At 37.5% G+C, this 14,128-nt stretch overlaps 1 protein-coding gene across 1 annotated transcript in view; it reads left to right on the top strand.

Moving 5' to 3' along the window:
• Positions 1-14,128, top strand: part of LOC103017090 (zinc finger protein 160-like) — a 74,679-nt gene that overhangs the window by 46,428 nt on the left and 14,123 nt on the right. Inside the window, 1 exon segment of the mRNA XM_057533533.1 lies at positions 3,793-3,919. Coding sequence (XP_057389516.1) covers positions 3,793-3,919 — 127 coding nt within the window.

Here is a 14,128-nt window from a genome sequence, read left to right as displayed (position 1 = left end):
TTCCCCAGTCCTGTCAAACTCCTGCAATCAAATCCCGCTAGGCTTCAAAGTCTGATTCTCTAGGAATTCCTCCTCCCATTGCCAGACCCCCAGGTTGGGAAGCCTGATGTGGGGCACAGAACCTTCACTCCAGAGGGTGGGCTTCTGTGGTATAAGTGTTCTCCAGTTTGTGGGTCACCCACCCAGCAGTTATGGGATTTGATTTTATTGTGATTGCGCCCCTCCTACTGTCTCATTGCGGCTTCTCCTTTGTCTTTGGATGTGGGGTATCTTTTTTGGTGAGTTCCAGTGTGTTCCTGTCGATGATTGTCCAGCAGACAGTTGTGATTCCCGTGCTCTCGCAAGAGGGAGTGAGAGCACGTCCTTCTACTCTGCCATCTTGAACCAATCTCCAAATTTTTTATTTCATAATGATTAATCAAGTTTAGTAGGTTGTATGTTTCTAAGAATTTACCTGTATCTTTTAGATTCTGTAATTTGCAGGCATTATTGTTCATAGTACTTCCTTTAAAAACTTTCTTTGATATCAGTTGCAATCATTTCTTTTTCATATCTGTTCTTAATTATTTGAATCTTTTTTTCTTTTTTCCTTAGTCTAGCTAAGGGTTTTCCCATTCAGTTTTTTCAAAACACCAACTCTTGGTTTGTTCATTTTTCTATTTTTCTATTTTCTATTTTATTTATCTCTGGTCTAATCTTTCTGTTTTTTTAAAAAATATATTAATTTATTTATTTTTGGCTGCATTGGGTCTTCGTTGTTGGGTCTTCGTTGTGGAGCGCCGGCTTCTCCTTGTGGTGGCTTTTCTTGTTGCAGAGCTTGGGCTCTAGGCATGTGGGCTTCAGTAGTTGTGGCACACAGGCTCAGTAGTTGTGGCTCACAGGCTCTAGAGCACAGGCTAAGTAGTTGTGGCGCACGGGCTTAGTTGCTCTGCAGAATGTAGGATCTTCCCAGACCAGGGCTCGAACCCGTGTCCCCTGAATTGGCAGGCGAATTCTTAACCATTGCCCCACTGGGGAAGTCCCTGGTTTCATTTTTCTTATTTACCTCTTTCCTTCTGCTAAACTTGGGTTTAGTTTGTTTTTGTTTTTCTGCTTCCTAGAGGTGTAAAAATAAATTTCTGATTTGAGATCTTTTCTCTTTTTTACTGTAAGCATTTAGCAGTTTAGAATTTCCTTTTAGTACAGCCTTCATTGTGTGTTATAAATTTTGGTAGGTTGCATTTTCCTTTTCATCCATATATTTAAAAATTCCCTTGTGATTTCTTCTTAGACCCGTTAGTGGTTTAAGAGTGAGTTGTTTAATTTCCACATTTGGGGGAATTTTCTTTTTTTTCTTCTGTTTATTTCATTGTTGTTTACTTTTATTATATCAGTCTCTTAAAATTGTTAAGATTTGTGTTTTGGCCTAACATGTGGTCTCTCATGGAGAATGTTTTACGTGTTCTTGAGATGCATGTGTTTTCTGCTGTTGTTGGGTCATGTGATCTGTTATGTCTAATAACCAATAAGGTCTATAGTTTCCTTATTGATCTTCTTTTTGGTTCCATCCGTAAGTTTAGCTGGGGCATTGAAGTCTTATACTATTCCTGTGCTGCTGTCTATTTCTCTCTTCCTTTCCTTTAATGTTTGCTTCATTTTTCTGAGATATCTAATGTTAGATGTATATATAGTTTTACTTGCTACGTCTTTTTGGTAAATTGACCCATTTGTCATTATATAATGTTTTTTTGTCTCATGTCACTTGTTTTTCTTCAGTTTATTTTGTCTGATATAATGTATTCTCTCCTGTTCTCTTTAGGATGGAATATCTTTTTCCATCCTTTCACTTTTCACCTTTCCGTGTCCTTAGATTTGTGAACACTAGCAGTTCCAAGTCTCTCACACTGTGTCTTTTGCCCTCTGTTTTCCCCGTTACTTCCTTTAGTGGTTGGTCCCTGCTCAGGCACCCTGTACAGTGGTGAACGGCAGGCGCCCTTGCCAGCCCCCTTCACTCCACTGTAACTCCAGAGGGAATGCATCGAGTGTTTCCATCTGTTCATGATGTTTCTTGAAATGTTCTTGCTTAATCAGAATTTATTTTTTTCCGTATCCTTTTTTTCATGATTTTTAATTGTCCAGGAAGTTTTTAACTTTACTATTATGATAATTTTTTTCCATAACCTGTGGAAATAATGTATAATACTAATAAATTTTCTAATTTGAAATCAATGTTTTATTAGTGGCAAAAACACAAATTCTTTGGCTTTTGTTAATGCCTAGCTATGTAAATTTAAATGGATAAAATTGTATTTATATATATATATATTTATTTAATTTATTTATTTATTTATGGCTATGTTGGGTCTTCGTTTCTGTGCGAGGGCTTTCTCTAGTTGCAGCAAGTGGGGGCCACTCTTCATCGCGGTGCATGGTCCTCTCAGTATCGCGGCCTCCCTTGTTGTGGAGCACAGGCTCCAGACGCACAGGCTCAGTAATTGTGGCTCACGGGCCTAGTTGCTCCGCAGCATGTGGGATCTTCCCAGACCAGGGCTCAAACCCGTGTCCCCTGCATTGGCAGGCAGATTCTCAACCACTGTGCCACCAGGGAAGCCCTATATTTTTGAGTATGATTATCTTATTGAGATTTGAGTTCAAGTATTCTATTTTTTTTAAATGTTCGTACCATTTTTCTTTTAGTAGCCTACTACAGAATCATGTTGACAAACTAAATTGAGTACAGTGGATACATTTTCATTGTCTGAAAGATGCTGAAATACACGTGAATAAAAGGATGATAAAAAATTGTCCAAAATTCTGTCAAGAGATTTTTCTCTCAGTTATTTTTTTATAGATATGTATGTGCATAGTGCAAGTCTGGTTTAGATAAAAGACATCATGATTTTAAAACTATATATTATATCTTTTTTCAGTTGAAATTGTCGTCAGTATATTCCATTGCCTTGAATTTTTCTATGCAATCCTGTTAATGGTTTAAGTAATAGTAAGATTTACTAACAATTTATGTGTATGTGCTTGTGCGTCCACATCTATAATGACCTTTCATGCCATTCCATGTCGTTCACCTTGGACTTCTTTCACGTTTTCCCAGGGAACCCTCTGTCAATGTACTTTTAATGCTTTCTGTATTACTTAACTATTTGATTCTTAAGCTTCAGTTGCTGAGCACAACCCTCTGAGTTCAAGTGCTTGCTGTAACATTTCTTACCTCCTTGATCTGAGTCAAGTTTCTCAGAGTGTCTGTGGCAGTTTTTGTCCTCTGTAAGATGGGGACAGATCTTTCTTTAATGAGCTGTTACGTTGATAACAAGGTCTTGCCTGTAAAAGTACTTATTTAGAGTAACGTTTAGAGTAACATTACTGTAACTTAGAGCAATGGGAATTGTTCAAACACTTTTAGTCGTTGTTATCATCATCATAGTTGAAGATTTTGACCTTTTGTTCAAAGCACTGCAAACTTTGTTGTCTCATCTATATACTGAATCTCACTCAGTGTGTAGAACATAATACCTCACACTTCTGCATAGACAACACAGTGTTGAGTTTTACTTATAGGCGTTTCATAGATTTTCGACAGTGATGAAAAATCCATATTAATTGGAGGATCTCATAAGGTCTTATGAAAAAGCATAAGAAATTAAGATTAGAGATACATAATTTTTCCAGATACCTCTAAATGGATCTCGTAGAACACATACTTTAATTGAATCAGTCCTTACCCCTTACTCCTCTTTTCCATTTGTATGAAGATGAGAACTCTTCACGGCCCATTGGTGAAATGTGCTTTCATTTCAGGAACGGTTGACCTTTGAGGATGTGGCCATCGAGTTCACTGAGGAGGAGTGGGAATGCCTGGACCCTGGTCAGAGGGCCTTATTCAGGGACGTGATGCTGGAGACCTACAGGAACCTGCTCTCCCTGGGTGAGGATAACTTCCCTCTGAAGTTGGGATCTGCCCTTGCATATATTTGCATTTTCCCTTGTGTGCCTCTTGGGAGGCCCTGATAATCTTTGAAAGCCCTGTTGACTCACCTGTGATGCAGCAACATGAGTTTAAACTGACCCTTTCTTCAGATGCTCTGCCTGTTTCATGTTACATCAGGGGTTGTCCCAGAGCTTAATTACATACAAAGCTCAATGGCAAACTTTAAAAAATACCAAATTTCGCATTTTCTGCCTTTTGGCTTTTGACTCAGTTTCTGCAGGAAGAGAGCTTGATGTCTGCATATTACACCGTTCCCTGTGTAGAAGGGTGGTGGTGGATGAATTTGTGAAATATTTTTTCTGACCCTCCTGTAATGTCCTCACTCCTCAGCTGAACAAAGAACTGGGATTTTAGGAAAACCACAGCACTTCACATTTCTTTGTCCTGATAAACCAGAATTTCTATTTCTTTTTTAAAAAAATTTTTGGCCACACCTTGTGGCTTGTGGGATCTCAGTTCCCTGAGTAGGGATTGAACCTGTGCCCTCTGCATTGGAAGCATGGAGTCTTAACTGGTGGGCCACCAGGGAAGTCCCAGAATTTCTTTTTCTAATCTGAATATTACCTCCACATTGCAGCAAGAGAAAGAGTCCTGGACAGTGGGGAGAAATGTGAAAAATAGCCAATAATACATTGTGTGGGAGTATATCAAAAGTGTAAACAAAGATGGGTATCTCAGAAGGGCTGTTTCTTGTGTTTAGGGGTGTGTGGGACAGGCAGGTGGATTGGATCTTCTGTGATTGCTACTTAGGAAAAGTGTAAGGACAGTGGACGGAGAGATCCTCTTTTTGATCCCAAATCCTACAAGGGGAGCATATGTGAATCTTTCAGGCTCTTAGTGTGGCATCTGTGGGTTGAGTACATGGTCCCATCTCAAGATCCTATAATGTCTGACCCATAGACGTTGTATTATTTTTACTCTTGTACTGCTCTACCTAGTCTGGGAATGTCGACTTTTCCTAATTTTACCTTCTCCTTACTTTGTGTGATTTTACCTCTTAAATTTCTTTGAAGTATATTCCTAAGGTCTGAAATTTTACCTGGTTTCCTTGCTGTGATAATCCACCTATGTTTATCTGGCAACCTCTTGTGGAGTCTCTATGCAATGTGTTTACTGGGTAACAGAAAATTTTGATCGAGACACTATTCCTCATATGTTGTAGTATTTTCTTGCTCTGTACAAAATCACCACTTGAAGCTACTCAGTAGAGTGGTCAGCATGTTCTAGGATATGAGGTAGAAAGTATCACAAGAGTCTGACTGATAAGTCTTACCGGGTTTTTTTCTGGCTTTGGGCACTGTCACAAAAGCCTGTCTCAAGGGCACTGTGACCGTGTTATTCATGTGTCTCAGTGACCATACATTTTAGCCTCTTTAAATTGGTATAGGAATTTATCCCAGGACAACTTTGTCAAAGCTCACATTCTCATATCTGTGAGGCTGTTGGCTAAACTGTTGTTGATGCCACATTTTTCATCGCCTGTGCCATTGTTCATTCTACCTCAACAGCAAATTTTGAAGCGTCTTAATGAGAGAGCTTATGAAGTGGAGGGATACCTTCAGTGATGAACGATAATGTGTTTAAGACACTGGTACTTTCATTTTGTACATTTCTATGCATTATAAAGGATTTTTTATTTTATCATTAGGTTCAAATTTCTATGTTACTCTTGGGGTTTTTGTTTTATATTTGCAATGCGTGGGATGGTTGATTGGGGAAGGGTCCCTGTGGTGGACTTGGTGATCAGTCCCTCTTAGAATCTTTATATATTCTTCATACTCATCTATTATCAGATATGTGATTTAGAAATGTTTTCTCTTTTACTGTTGGTTGTCTTTTCACTGAGCTTTAATGCACCGTAGTTTATATATATATATATATATTTTTTTTTAATTATTATTTATTTATTTATTTATTGGCTGTGTTGGGTCTTCATTTCTGTGCAAGGGCTTTCTCTAGTTGTGGCGAGCAGGGGCCACTCTTCATCGCGGTGCGCAGGCCTCTCACTATCGTGGCCTCTCTTGTTGCGGAGCACAGGCTCCAGAAGCGCAGGCTCAGTAGTTGTGGCACGTGGGCTTAGTCACTCCGCGGCATGTGGGATCTTCCCAGACCAGGGCTCGAACCCGTGTCCCCTGCATTAGCAGGCAGATTCTCAACCACTGCGCCACCAGGGAAGCCCCTATATTTTTGATATAGTTCAATTTATCTGTTTTTATTTTGTAGCCTGTGCTTTTGGTGTTATACCTGATAAATCATTTGTGGGTTCAGTGTCAAGAAACTTTTTCTGTATGTTTACTTCTAGGAGTTTAATACACTTGGGACTTAGGTTTAGGTCTTTGAACCATTTTGAGTTAATTTTTGTTTATAGTGTAAGATAATGGTCCAAGTAAATACTTTTGTTAGTAGGTATCCAGTTTTGGCAACACCTTTTTAAAAAAATTTATTTATTTTTAATTAATTAATTTTTTTTGGCTGCGTTGGGTCTTCGTTGCTGCGCGTGGGCTTTCTCTAGTTGTGGTGAGCGGGGTCTACTCTTTGTTGCGTTGCGCAGGCTTTTCATTGTGGTGGCTTCTCTTGTTGCGGAGCACCAGCTCTAGGTGCCTGGGCTCAGTAGTTGCAGCACATGTGCTTAGTAGTTGTGGCACCTGGGCTTCAGTAGTTGTGACACATGGGCTCAGTAGTTGTGGCTCGTGGACTCTAGAGCACAGGCTCAGTAGTTGTGGCGCACGGGCTTAGTTGCTCCGCGGCATGTGGGATCTTCCCAGACCAGGGCTCGAACCCGTGTCCCCTGCATTGGCAGGTGGATTCTTAACCACTGCACCACCAGGGAAGTCCTGTCAACACCTTTTGTTCCATAGACTGCCTTCCCCCATAAAGTGGTCTTTACACCTTTGTGAAACATTGTTTAAGCATCTACACAAGAGTTTTTTTTTTTTTAAGTATAGTTAATTTACAATGTTGTGTTAATTTCAGGTGTACAGCAATTTACAAGATATTTAATATAGTTCCCTGAGCTATACAGTAGGTCCTTGTTGTTTATCTATTTTATATATAGTAGTGTGTATATGTTAATCCCAGACTCCTAATTTATCTCTCTCCTCTTCTCCCCATCCCCCCGCATCCTGCACTTTCCCCTTTGGTAACCATAAGTTTGTTTTCTATGTCTGTGAGTCTATTTCTGTTTTGTAAATAAGTTCATTTGTATCACTTTTTTAGGTTCCACATATAAGTAATATCATATATGTCTTTCTTTGTCTGACTTCACAGGTCCATCCATGTTGCTGCAAAAGGCATTATTTCATTGTTTTTTATGACTGAGTAATATTCCACTGTATATATGTGCCACATCTTCTTTATCCCTTCATCTGTCAATGAAAATTTAGGTTGCTTCCATGTCCTGGCTAGTGTAAATAGTGTTGCTGTAAACATTGGGGTGCATATATCTTTTCAAATTAGAGTTTTCATCTTTTCCGGATATATGACCAGGATTGGAACCTCCATACTGTTCTCCAAAATGGCTACACCAATTTACATTCCTTCCAACAGTGTAGGAGGGTTCTCTTTTCTCCACACCCTCTCAAGCATTTATTGTTTGTAGACTTTTTTTTTTTTGGCCACGCTGGATCTTAGTTGTGGCACGCAGAATATTTAGTTGGGGCATGCGGACTTCTTAGTTGCTGCATGTTGACTCTCAGTTGCGACATGCATATGGGATCTAGTTCCCCGACCAGGGATTGAACCCGGGCCCCCTGCATTGGCAGCATGGAGCCTTACCCCCTGGACCACCAGGGAAGTCCCCTATTTGTAGACTTTTTGATGGTGGTCATTCTGACCAGTGTGAGGTGATAACCATTTTGTGGTTTTGATTTGCATTTATCTGATAATTAGTGACGTTGAACATCTTTTCATGTGGCTGTTGGCCATCTTTATGTCTTCTTTGGAGAAATATCTATTTAGGTCTTCTGCTAATTTTTTGATTGGGTTGTATGGTTTTTTTGATATTAAGCTATATGAATTTTGTATATTTTGGAAATAGATCCCTTTTTGGTAGCATCATTTGCAAATATACTCTTCTAGTCCATAGGTTGTATTTTCATTCTTTTTATGGTTTCCTTTGCTTTGCAGTAGCTTTTAAGTTTAATTAGGTCCCATTTGTTTATTTTTGCTTTTATTTCTGTGTCTCTAGGAGACAGATCCAAAAAAATATTGCTGTGATTTATATCAAAGAGTGTTCTGCCTTTGTTTTCCTCTAGGAGTTTTATAGTATCTGGTCTTACATTTAGGTGTTTAATACATTTTGAGTTTATTTTTGTATGTGGTGTTAGAGAATGTTCTAATTTCCTTCTTTTCCATGTAGCTGCCCAGTTATCCTAGCACCACTTACTAAAGAGACTGTCTTTTCTCCATTGTATATTCTTTCCTACTTTGTCATAGAATAATTGACTATAAGTGAGTGAGTTTATTTCTGGGCTTTCTATTCTGTTCCATTGATCTGTGTTTCTGTTTTTGCCAGTACCATACTGTTTTGATGACTGTAGGTTTTTGTAGTATTGTCTGAGGTAAGGGAGTGTGATTCCTCCAGCTCCATTCTTCTTTCTCGAGATTGTTTTAGATATTTGGTGTCTTTTGTGTTTTCATACAAATTTAAAAAATGTTTTGTTCTCGTTCTGTGAAAAATGCCATTGTTAATTTGATAAGGATTGCATTGAATATGTAGATTGCCTTGGGTAATATGGTCATTTTAACAGTGTTGCTTATTCCAATCCAAGAACATGGTATATATTTTCATCTGTTTGTGTCATCTTTGTTATCTTTCATCAGCATCATTTAGTTTTACAAGCACAGTTGTTTTGCCTCCTTAGATAGGCTTATTCCTCAGAATGTTATTCTTTGTGATGAGATGGTAAATGGGATTGTTTCCTTAATTTCACTTTCTGATATTTCATTGTTAGTATTTAGAAATGCAACAGATTTTTGTATATTTATTATTTTTTGTATTTATCCAGCAACTTTACCCTGTTCATTGATGAGGTCTAGTAGTTATCTGGTGGCATCTTCAGGATTTTCTACATGTAACATCATGTCATCTGCATACAGTGATAGTTTTACTTCTTTTCCTATCTGGATTCCTTTTATTTCTTTTTGTTTTCTGATTGCAGTGGCTAGGGCTTCCAAATGTATGTTGAATAAAAGTGGTGAGAGTGGACATCCTTGTCTTGTTCCTGATCTTAGAGGAAATTTTTTCAGCCTTTCATGGTTGAGTATGATGTTAGTTGTATGTTTGTCATATATGGTCTTTATTATGTTGAGGTAGGTTCCGTCTGCTGACTTTCTGAAGGGTTTTTATCATAAATGGGTGCTGAATTTTGTGAGAGGCTTTTTCTGCAACTATTGAGATGATCATATGGTTTTTAGTCTTCAGTTTGTTAATGTGGTGTATCATACTGATTGACTTGCAGATATTGAAAATCTTGCATCCCTGGAATAAATCCCACTTGATCATGGTTTATGATTCTTTTAATGTATTGTTGGATTCGGTTTGCTAGTGTTTTGTTGTGGGTTTTTGCATATATGTGATATTGACTTGTAGTTTTCTTTTTTTGGAATATCTTTTTCTGGCTTTGGTGTCAGGGTTATTATGACCTCACAGAATGAGTTCATTGGAAGTGTTCCTTCCTCTCCAAAGCTATTTTTTGTAATAGTTTCAGAAGAATGAGTGTTAGCTCTTGTCTAAATATTAGAATGGGAGAATTCACCTGTGAAGCCATCTGGTCCTGGACTTTTGTTTGTTGGAAGATTTTTAGTCACAGTTTCAATTTCAGTACTTGTGATTGGTCTGTTCATATTTTCTATTTCTTCGTGGTTCAATCTTAGGAGATTGTACCTTTCTAACCCATTTCTTCTAGGTTGTCCATTTTATTGGAGTATAGTTTCTTGGAGTAGTCTATTTTGATTCTTTGTATTTCTGTGGTGTCCATTGTAACCTCTCCATCTTGATTTCTGATTTTATTGATTTGGGCCCTCTCCCTTTTTTATTGATGACTCTGGCTAAAGGTTTTTCAATATTCTTTTCTTTTTTTTATTGGGGTATAGTTGTTTTACAGTGTGTTAGTTTCTACTGTACAGCTAAGTGAAGTAGAGTTCCCTGTGCTGTACATCAGGTTCTCATTAGTTATCTATTTTATACATATTAGTATAAAATAGCATGTTAAAAGATACTTTCTTCTTTCCCAATACAAGCATTTAAAGCAGCAAATTTCCCTGTAATTACCATTTCACTTATTAGTTTTTTTAAAATTAATTTTTGTTGGAGTATAGTTGCTTTACAATGTTGTGTTAGTTTCTACTGTACAGAAAAGTGAATCAACTCTACATATACATATATCCCCTCTTTTTCGGATTTCCTTCCCATTTAGGTCACCACAGAGCACTGAGTAGAGTTCCCTGTGCTATACAGTAGGTTCTCATTAGCTATTTTATACATAGTATCAATAGTGTATATATGACAATCCCAATCTCCCAATTCATCCCACCCGACCCCGCTTTCCCCCTTGGTATCCATACGTTTGTTCTCTACGTCCTTGTCTCTATTTCTGCCTTGCAAACGGGTTGATCTGTACCATTTTTCTAGATTCCACCTATATGCGTTAATATATGATATTTGTTTTTCTCTGAATTACTTCACTTTGTATGACAGTGTCTAGGTCCAACCACGTCTCTACAAATGACACAATTTCATTCTTTTTATGGCTGAGTAATATTCCACTGTGTATATGTACTACATCTTCTTTATCTGTTGGTCTGTTGATAGGCATTTAGGTTGCTTCCAGGACCTGGCTATTCTAAATAGTGCTGCAATGAACATTGGGGTGAATGTGTCTTTGAGTTATGGTTTTCTCTGGGTATATGCCCAGTAGTGGGATTGCTGGGTCTTATGGTAATTCTATTTTTAGTTTTTTAAGGAACCTCCATACTGTTCTCCATAGTGGCTGTATCAATTTACATTCCCATGAACAGTGAAAGAGGGTTCCCTTGTCTCCACACCCTCTCCAGCATTTATTGTTTGTAGATTTTTTTTGATAATGGCCATTCTGACTTGTGTGAGGTGATGCCTCATTGTAGTTTTGATTTGCATTTCTCTAATAATTAGTGATGTTGAGCATGTTTTCATGTGCCTCTTGGCCATCTGTATGTCTTCTTTGGAGAAATGTCTATTTAGGTCTTCTGCCCATATTTTGATTGGGTTGTTTGTTTTTTTGATATTGAGCTGCATGAACTGTTTGTATATTTAGGAGATTAATCTTTTGTCCATTAATTCATTTGCAATTATTTTCTCCCATTCTGAGGGTTGTCTTTTCGTCTTGTTTATGGTTTCCTTTTTTGTTTATGGTTTCCTTTGTTGTGCTGAAGCTTTTCAGTTTCATTAGGTCCCATTTGTTTATTTTTGTTTTTATTTCCATTACTCTAGAAGGTGGGTCAAAAAAGATCTTGCTGTGATTTATGTCAAAGAGTGTTCTTTCTATGTTTTCCTCTAGGAGTTTTATAGTGTGTGGTCTTACATTTAGGTCTTTAATCCATTTTGAGTGTATTTTTGTGTATGTTGTTAGGGAGTTTTCCAATTTCATTCTTCTACATGTAGCTGTCCAGTTTTCCCATCACCACTTATTGAAGGTACTGTCACCATTGTATATTCTTGCCTCTGTTGTAGATTAATTGGCCATATGTACATGGGTTTATTTTGGGGCTCTCTATTCTGTTTCATAGATGTATGTGTCTGCTTTTGGGCCAGTACCACACTGTTCTGATGCCTGTGACTTTGTAGTATAGTCTGAAGTCAGGGAGCCTGATTCCTCCAGCTCTGTTTTTTTTTTTTTTTTTTTCCTCAAGATTGCTTTGGCTATTTGCGGTCTTTTCTGTCTCTATACAGATTTTAAGATTTTTTGTTCTAGTTCTGTGAAAAATGCCATTGGTAATTTGATAAGAATTGCATTGAATCTGTAGATTGCTTTGGGTAGTATAGTCATTTTCACAGTATTGATCCTTGGAGTCCAAGAACATGGTATATCTCTCCATCTGTTTGTGTCGTCTTTGATTTCTTTCATCAGTGTTTTATAGTTTTCTGAGTACAGGTCTTTTATCTCCTTAGGTAGGTTTATTCCTAGGTATTTTTTGTTGTTGTTGTTGTTGCAGTGGTGAATGGTATTGTTTCCTTAATTTTTCTTTCTGGTCTTTTGTTGTTCGTGTATAGGAGTGCAAGAGATTTCTGTGCATTAATTTTGTATCCTGCAACTTTACCAGATTCATTGATTAGCTCTAGTAGTTTTCTGGTGGCATCTTTAGGATTCTCTATGTATAGTATCATGTCATCTGCAAACAGTGACAGTTTTACTTCTTCTTTTCCAATTTTATTTTCCTTTTGTTTCTTTTTCTTTTCTGATTGCTGTGGCTAGGAATTCCAAAACTGTGTTGAATAGTAGTTGTGAGAGTGGACCTCCTTGTCTTGTTCCTGATCTTAGAGGAAATGCTTTCAGTTTTTCACCATTGAGAATGATGTTAGCTGTGTGTTTGTCATACATGGTGAGGTAGGTTCCCTCTGTGCCCACTTTCTGGAGAGTTTTTATAAATGGGTGGGGAATTTTGTTAAAAGCTTTTTCTGCATCTATTCAAATGATCATATGGTTTTCATTCAATTTGTTGATATGGTGTATCACATTGGTTGATTTGCATACATTGAAGAATCCTTGCATCCCTGGGGTAAATCCCACTTGATTGTGGTGTATGAATCTTTTAATGTGTTGTTGGATTCTGTTTGCTAGTAGTTTGTTGAGGATTTTTGTGTCTATATTCATCAGTAATATTGGTCTGTAATTTTCTTTTTTCGTGATATCTTTGTCTGGTTTGGGTATCAGGGTGATGGTGGCCTCACAGAAAGACTTTGGAAGAGTTTCTTCCTCTGCAATTTTTTGGAAGAGTTTGAGAAGGATAGGTGTTAGCTCTTCTCTAAGTATTTGGTAGAATTCACCTGTGAAGCCATCTGATCCTGTACTTTTGTTTGTTGGAAGATTTTTAATGACAGTATCAATTTCATTACTTGTGATTGATCTCTTCATATTTTCTGTTTCTTCCTGGTTCAGTCTTGGAAGGTTATACCTTTTTAAGAATTTGTCCATTTCTTTCAGGTTGTCCATTTTATTGGCATAAAGTTGCTTGTAGTAGTCTCTTAGGATGCTTTGTATTTCTGCGGTGTCTGTTGTAACTTCTCCTTTTTCATTTCTGATTTTATTGGTTTGAGTCCTCTCCCTCTTTTTCTTGATGAGCCTGGCTAAAAGGTTTATCAATTTTGTTTATCTTCTTCAAGAACCAGCTTTTAGTTTTATTGATCTTTGCTATTGTTTCTGTTTCATTTATTTCTGCTTTTATCTTTATGATTGATTTCTTTCTACTAACTTTGGGGTTTTTTTGTTCATCTTTCTCTTGTTCCTTTAGCTGTTAGTTTAGATTGTTTATTTGAGATTTATCTTGTTTCTTCAGGTAGGATTGTATTGCTGTAAACTTCCCTCTTAGAACTGCTTTTGCTGCATCCCATAGGTTTTGGATCATCGTGTTTTCATTGTCATTTGTCTCTAGGTATTTTTTGATTTTCTCTTTGGTTTCTTTACTGATCTCTTGGTTATTTAGTAGCGTAATGTTTAGCCTTCATGTGTTTTATGTTTTTTACAGTTTTTTCCCCCTGTAATTGATTTCTAATCTCATAGTGTTGTGGTTGGAAAAGATGCTTGATATTTCAGTTTTCTTAAATTTACCAGGGCTTCGTTTGTTACCCAAGATGTGATCTATCCTGGAGAATGTTTCTTATGCACTTGAGAAGAAAGTGTATCCTTCTGCTTTCAGGTGGAATGTTCTATAAATATCAATTAAATCTATCCTGTCTATTGTGCCATTTAAAGCTTGTCTTTCCTTGTTTATTTTCTGTCTGGATGATCTGTCCATTGGTGTAAGTGGGGTGTTAAAGTCCCCCATTATTGTGTTACTGTCGATTTCCCTTTTTTGGCTGTTAGCATTTGCCTTACGTATTGAGGTGCTCCTATGTTGGGTGCATAAATATTTACAATTGTTATGTTTCCTTGGATTGATCCCTTGATCATT

This window comes from Balaenoptera acutorostrata, chromosome 19 (genome assembly GCF_949987535.1).
Source record: "Balaenoptera acutorostrata chromosome 19, mBalAcu1.1, whole genome shotgun sequence".
NCBI lineage: Eukaryota > Metazoa > Chordata > Mammalia > Artiodactyla > Balaenopteridae > Balaenoptera > Balaenoptera acutorostrata.
This window is presented reverse-complemented; position numbering and strand designations above follow the sequence as displayed.